The 7,672-nt window shown below is 40.9% G+C and overlaps 1 protein-coding gene across 1 annotated transcript in view; it reads right to left on the bottom strand.

Annotated features, from left to right (window-relative positions):
* The window catches only part of RASGRP1 (RAS guanyl releasing protein 1), a 100,965-nt gene that overhangs the window by 20,591 nt on the left and 72,702 nt on the right, over positions 1–7,672 (bottom strand). Inside the window, exons 9-10 of the mRNA XM_019518959.1 lie at positions 2,466–2,546; positions 835–939 (exon numbers count right to left, since the gene is read on the bottom strand). Coding sequence (XP_019374504.1) covers positions 835–939; positions 2,466–2,546 — 186 coding nt within the window. The remainder of the gene's footprint in view (positions 1–834; positions 940–2,465; positions 2,547–7,672) is intronic.

Here is a 7,672-nt window from a genome sequence, read left to right on the forward strand (position 1 = left end):
AACTGGATGCTTATCTTGCTGGGATCCTATGACCCCAGCTGACTTCCTGCCCTTTGGGTGGGGGGCTGGACTCGACAATCTTCCGAGGTCCCTTCCAGCCCTAATGTCTATAAAATCTATGAAATGTGCAAGTGCAATGGTGTACATGGACTTAACAGAAAGAGCTGGATGAATTTTAAATACCTGAATATAACATATTGTACCTTATCTTGCATGTGTAGGTCACCCACAGACATTTATCCTGGCTGCGTTCTCAATTCAGTGTAAAAAAAAAAGTGAGCCTGTACACAGTTGCAATTAAGTCAATGGGATTGCTTATATGCTGAAGCATCTTGCAGAATCAAGATATATGGGCCCAATTCTACAATCCTTGTTTCTGTCAAGTGTCATTGAGTTCAGTGGAACTTCTTGTATGCATGAGTACCAATCAGCATCATGGTTAGTATCAGGCCCTAATTTTTAAATTAAAAGTTATCTTAGCTTTAACCTGAAATTCTCACTGCCAAACATTTCATAAACGCCTCTGTAAAACATACCATATTAAAAAAAAATAGCAGTCAGTAAGCATATGTCTAACTGTGTCTGACTGGATAATGGAAACACCTCAGTCTCCCAAACAACATTGTACGTAGCAGACCACTTCCTTCATACTGTCAGTGCAGTGTTACCTGCTACCATTATGTTTTTAAAAATGTAGTATTCTGAATATTACATTTACATGTAGCTTTGAATATGTCCACTTTTTAGGACACAGCTCCTCATTACATACTTTTTTCCAGATACAACTAAAAAATTAAACAAAAAATATACATTAAATGGGCTGACCATACTTACATCCACCATTCTCTGAACACGCTTGCTGATGGTCTTTGGATCAGGTTTTGGAGCAACACCTGAGGCCCAGTCCACAACTACTGGTGGTTTGGAAGGTGTCAAAGGCTAAAATAAATATCACAGAAACTTACTGTCATAACATCAAGTATTTTCAATCCCTAGGTTCTTCACCTTAGCTAACTGGAACATAGGAATTACTATAGAGGATCAAACTAATGGTCCCTCTAATCCAGTGATTCTCAGCCAAGGTTCCACAGCACCCTGGGGTGCCTTGAAATCCTTTCAAGGATGCCACAGGGTACCACACAGTGTAAGCACTGTTAGATTTATAAACATGATTCACAGGATAAACCCAGAGATTTCAAATAGAAACCCATACCTGTGGCCTTTCTTAGTTATTTGCACTAGAAAAACTGCTCTGTTATTTTTCTGTAGTAAAAAAAAAAGTGAAAACTAAGAGCTGGTATATTCCAAGGGGTCCCTTCAGTTTAAAAAGGTTAGAGCCACTGCTCTAATCCAAAGTCCTATCTCTGAAATATTCTTTTGAAATATACCAGCTATTTCAGAGGAAGGCCTTGAATGGGGTAGCCAGTCAGTCCTAGATGCTCTTCCCAACTTGTTACAATTTACTGATTATCTCAGTTAACTGTAGGAATAATTCAAATGAGTAATTACTCCCTCAAAGGTATGGTACTTTATATTTTTTTACTCCTGACTATCATCTGCCATCTTTTTGCCCCCTTTTCCCTCTGAAACCTATCACAATATTTTTAAAATCTTGACTAACCTGAATTATGACATGTCATTCTCATTTTCTAGATGGATTAGGTCTTAGTATGAAGCCTTAGTATGGTGTAGCATAGCATTAATATGGAGCCTCTGATGCCACATGGTTTATGATTGCTTATATCTGGCTCTGTTTTCTGTTCAAGTTTCTCCTCTATGACAGTATTTTTGCTTCATCGTACAAGTATTTAATCTATTTTGCCTCTTGTTAGGAACTTTGAGGCTTCTTGATCTGTTGGATAGTAACACAGTTCTATTTTGCAGAAGCTGTTTAATCCATATGTTATGGTTAATGTGGTGGTATATAATTCTATTTTTCATTATTTATATCAATTTAAAGGGAGAAGTAGTAATTATTTTTCCACTGTTAGTATAATTCAGTCCTGTATATTTTGATTAACAGTAAATCAGTTTTATACAACATAAGTCACTTTATTTTCCACAAAGCTATAAAAATAGCAAATAAATATTTAAAGAAAAACTTCTATCTGATTACTGGGAATTATACAAGAACTATTTATTTAGAAGACCTAATGTTTAAAATCAAAGGGATAAGGACTGGTGTCTCTGCTCATGTTAATATAAGTCAAGAATAATGCTAATTGAAAAAATGGTGTTACACTGGCATGACATAAGCAAGAGAAGAATCAGGCCTCTAATATAGAGAGTGATTACTATTTAAGCTTCACTCATATTCACTTTGTGTAATGTAAAGATATATTAAACAATGCCATGCCTTCCACGTACTGTGGATTAAATTAAAAGTGAATAAAAGGAATTAAAGGTACACATTACTGTCCTTAAATCATTTTGTTAAGATTTTGGAAAGAAAATAGGTGTCTTACTGCAGCTCGGTGACTTCTTGGCTCTCGAGCATATGAAAGCTCATAAATTTCATCTTCTGTGTAGTAAAGATCAACGGACAGCTGAAAGTGAACATAAAACTGGTTTAGTTTCTAAGCAGTTACTATTGTTCCCTGAATTTATTTGTTCCTGGTGCACCTGCAATCTCCTTGAAAATTAACAACTATTTTAGGTGTTGTTACAGAAACATGCATTTGAAGACACTTATTCAAGGTATGGATGTTGATGCCAAGTTGACATCTTAGCATTTTAATCTGCTTTTCTGATTACCTGAGAAAGCTTGCCTAAAAATCACACAAGTATGATCACTAACACAAGTACATTTAGATATCTGTAGCTTACAGTGTGCTCATAAGTTGTTCCCACGACACAATAAAAACCAAATATAGCACTTAGGAAAAATACCTGAACTTTCTGAAACAGAACTAGCTGAACATTTTATGTTTTCCTGTATTTTTTATTCCAACAGGTATTAGAGAAGTTAAAACTTCCACTCTTAGTAGCTCATGCATTTTGGATATTCTTGTTCCCTACTTGAAGAATCTCTCATACACTTCCTCTTTCTGATTAGATGGTCTGTTATGGACCGCCACCATAGCATCACTACTATTCCATGCCCTGTTTATGTTCACACAGATGCATTCATCAGCTCTCATTCCCTTTTGGACCCTGGAACAAGCATATACATCCTTGACGCACAGTGTAATGCCACCTGCTTTTTTTCCCCCTGTAACTGTTCTAAAGCACTTAAACAGAGTATACTGTATAGACATCAAAGATAACTGCTGTTTTTCTTCTTGCACCTGTTTAACCGTATTATGGTTTGCAAGAATTTAGTCCCCTTTCCTAATCCTCATTTTTTATCCTAATTACACATCATCCAGTGGGTTTTTGTTGCCACCCCAGTGGAATCTAGTTTAAAGCCCCCCAGATTGCCAGATTAGCCAGATGATGTCCTAAGATTCTCTTCCAAAAGCTGATCTTCGTTAGAAGTATCTTATCCCTGCACAGCAGTACTCTATCTCAGAACATCAATCAGTTGTCAAGGAAGCCAAAGCTTCACTGATACCACCTTTGTAGCCATGCATTTTGGCTTTTATTATGTGACATTGTCGTACTATATAGCACCCTCCATGAACATTATTGCTGGGATACTGTATTATTAGTTTCCAGTATGTGGGATGAGAGCTTCACATTTTATGCTCAGTTATATGAGGAAACTTTCTCCTTAGACTAGAATTGTGTTCTTGCACCACCCGAAGACTAAGTATCAGACCATTGTGTGTCTGCCAGAATCTTTTTAAATCAAAAGGTTACTAACCTTATTATACAGAATTCTCTCCATTATGGCTTTCTTGGAATTGTTTTTATTGGATAAACTTAGTGTATATCATTATATGATGCCTGTAATCATCTCACCTCAAAGCACTCATTGCATATCATCACCATCATCATATTACTAGGTAGATGTTAGGGAGCAGTGGCAGTGATCAATTCCCATCACAATATGAGTTTGGCCCCTTTGCAGGGTAAAGAGCCAGCTTGCTCTTGTTAGGACCTTTCCAAAAGCATGAGGATTCTGGGACTTGTAATCCAGTAATCATGGGAGCTGTAGGCTGCTAACACTGTGCTGAAGATAAAAAGTCTTCCCTCATTGTAGAAGAGATCAGGAGGATGGCAAGATTGGTTTGAGTTTCTCTTTTAAGGAGGAAACCAGATGTGCTGAAGAAGGCTGGAGATGGCCTGAACAATGGATTGTTTGGTAGTCCCGTGTGAAGAGGAGTGAGCCCCTGAAATAAAGGTAAGAAATGGCTACACCAGCCCTTGTGAAGAGGTGATGGTTTCATTTTTCTGCCTTTTTTTCACTGGCTTTCTGTATCCTGGAAAAAAGAGTTCTTGGCTCAGTCAGATGGCTAAACAACCCAACTACCAGGGTAAACTGTGGTGCAGCTAAACTCTGGTGCTGGGGAAATTAAAGTGCAAAACAGCTGTGAAGCTGTAAAAGAATTAGTATCCTCAATAGGCCCTGGCAAACCAGGCACAGGGGCTGTGGGCATAGAGGTATATTGCTTCACTGCTCTCACCCATGCACTCTTGCTGATGTTCTTAGCCAAAGATCATGCAGTGTTGGTAGCTGCATCAGAGAGCTGAAGACGGGTTCTGTGAACAGAGAGAGAAGCCTGGTGCTGCCATGACCAATTTTAGAAAGGGATCATCCTTGTACCTGCTGGGATTCTAGTAAATAATTTGTAGGCAGTTCTTAGACACTGGTTTTCAGCGAATACAGGAGGTTATTCACAAGAATGAATGTTTAATGCATACATGCAGGTGTTCACAGTAAAAATCAGATTCAACAAGTTAGGCTTATGTAATGCACTAGTGAGTGTGTCCTACAGGTCTCACTCTGTGACTCTTTTGCTGAAAATATGAACCTATAACAACCCCTGCTAAAGAGATTTCACTCAAGCTATAGCAGCTCATGCTGTTAGCCCCATGTATTAACCAAGTTGATGGCCATCATTTGTACAAAGCATGGAACAGAAATACACTCTAGTTCCAGGTATTGAACATGTGCAACTAACTGGTCATGAACAGTCTACATCTAAAATATTATTACTACAGTCATTCTAATGAATAATTTCAAATAATCAGCCAACCTTAAACTAGTCTCTGACATTCAGAAAAACAGAAAAGACCAAATGTGTCAAATAAGATATTTTCCTATGACTTATTCACTCATCTTTGAAGTTATACTTGCCTCTTCAAACTGACATGCTTGCAAGTGCAGAAGTGTATGGGTAAAAGAGAGGAAGGGTGGATGATACTGTGAAACTGAAATAAAAGGAGGCTAGCCTGATGCCAGGAATGCCAGAGGATGAGAAGCTTCTATTTTAAATTGCTGTTATAGCAGACATCACATTTGTATACAGTGTAACCCACTCCAAAAACCATCTTCAGACACACAGATAAAACACAATCATGGAAAACAGTCATCCTCAGCTGCAAGGGACTGCCATAGAAGACTCAGAAAGCACCCACTTTCAGTAACAGAAGTTTTGCACTGAAATTGTAAAAGATGGAAGTTTTGAACACTAGTAATGTATAAAACTATTTTGGCAAAACTGTTTTTGGGAGAAAGTTCAGGGATGTTAGATACATTTGTGTTGCACGTCAATTGATTTAACTCAGTATTCCTCTCAGTACCGCTGTGCTGGCAAAGACAGTCTACGACAGTGGTGTTCAAATTTTCCCCCCCTGAAGGCCAGATGCACAGTGCTCAATCAGTCCATGGGCTGGATCTGGCTGGTAGTCCTGATCCAGCATGCAGGGAAAGCATCATCCACTCCCACAGAGGGGGATAATCTAGTCCCAACTCTGCCCCACAGGGAAAGGGAGTATGGCCTTGCGGGGGTGCATAGCCCAGCCCCAACTTGGCCCTGATCCAAATATGGAGGGGGTGGCATGGCCCAGCCCTGTGTGGGGAGCTGTGGCCCAGCCTCAAGTGGGGAATGAGGGGAGGAAGAGATCATGGCCTGGCCTGAATCCAGCCCTGATCCAAACGTTGAGGGAGGGGGCACAGCCCAGTCCTGCTGGGGGCAGGAGGCGCAGCCCAGCTCCAACCGGCTGTGTAGGGCTTGGGATTTTGAAATTTGGTGGCATGAAGTGGGGAAGGTGGCCTTATTAATGGCTATTGTTCCTCTGACACCAAATTTCCTGACTTGGGAGGAGCCCCATGGGCCAGGTTCCAATGCTCCACAGGCTGCATTTGGCCTGCAGGCCAGAGGCTGAGCATCCCTGGTTTAGTAAATACTGAAATCACTCAATATAGCATAGTACCAGATTGTCTTTACTGGTACCAAAGCAAACAAATTTAATTAAGAGGTGGGGTGCTTTTAGCCCAACACATCTCACGATGCACCTTTGGTGAGAGTTCATAGTGATTTCAGTAACACTCATACAGATCCTTTGTAATAGGAGCCCAGCCCTATTACTGAGAGTATTAGGCAGTAGACAGAGGTTAAAGGCTGCAGAGCCCTAGGTAATGAACAGCTGGAGTTAATAAGATAGTTCATTAGAAGGGAGAGGAGCCAGGGGCTACTGCATTAGCCCTGCATCGGAGGCAGAAGGCAGTCAGACTTGGACAGAGCTGGAGGAAAGAGCTCACTGCTGGGAGCTCTGCAAAGCACTATGGGGAAGTGGAGATGGACCCTGACTGTGCTGATCGAAGGTGCAGGGCACCCACACTGTTTCTCTGGAGGCAACTTCTCAGAGTATAATAGTACCATCAAAAGCATGGCAGGTGAGGACAGGGAGTACCAGGGATACCATAGGGTTAGAGTGAGATTACAGTGGCCACCCATGCCACCAGCAATGGATCGCGTTACACCTTCTAACATACTCAAAAGCCTTAAAGAGCCTACAACTGTCTAGAATGTCTAGGCAACATGGCCAACTCTTAGAAGGGGAGTCCATGGGCCATGTACCACCTCCTAGCCCACCAGGGGACCATGAAGCACAGTTTGGGAATTGCAACTTTAGACAACTGCGGGCAACCCCGGCTTAGCACTCTTAATTGGTTCCTGAAAAAATGAGTGTTAAATGAAATGAGTGCTAAGTGAAACCAAAAGTATTTGATGACCCAAGATGGCGACCGCAATTGTTTTTAATGATCCAAGATGGTGACTGTGAGCATTACAATGAAACTCACTGAGCGCTACGTGAAATCAGGTATCAGTCTAAAATTAGCATTATAGCAAAACAGCACTACGCGAAACAGCGTTCAGCAGGGGTTGCCTGTATACACTTAGCTTTAAATGCTTGAGAATGGCATTAAGTCAGTTAAAAAAAAAAATGAGAGGTGTTTTTTTAGGGGTGTGCGAAGCGGACCCTATTTGATTCGGATTCAGATTCAGCCTGAGTCAGGCACAGTGATTCGATTCATTGATTCGGATCACTGTCCCTGATTCAACTCAGCCGAATCCAAATCTGAAGATTCGATACTGATTCAAAGAATCAGCAATTCAGACACAGACATGGCTTTAAAAGTTTTTTTTACATACCTTGAGGTAGCAGGTGCGGCTCATGATCGCTGCGATGCTGGGGTGGATGCCGTGTCCCACAGGAGTGCAAGGGGCTCTCCATGTGCTTGGCAGCAAACCTGGAAGTGGACCAGAAGTACTTCCGGTCC

Source organism: Gavialis gangeticus, unplaced genomic scaffold, assembly GCF_001723915.1.
Source record: "Gavialis gangeticus isolate Ggan-Ray unplaced genomic scaffold, GavGan_comp1, whole genome shotgun sequence".
Classification (NCBI taxonomy): Eukaryota; Metazoa; Chordata; order Crocodylia; family Gavialidae; genus Gavialis; species Gavialis gangeticus.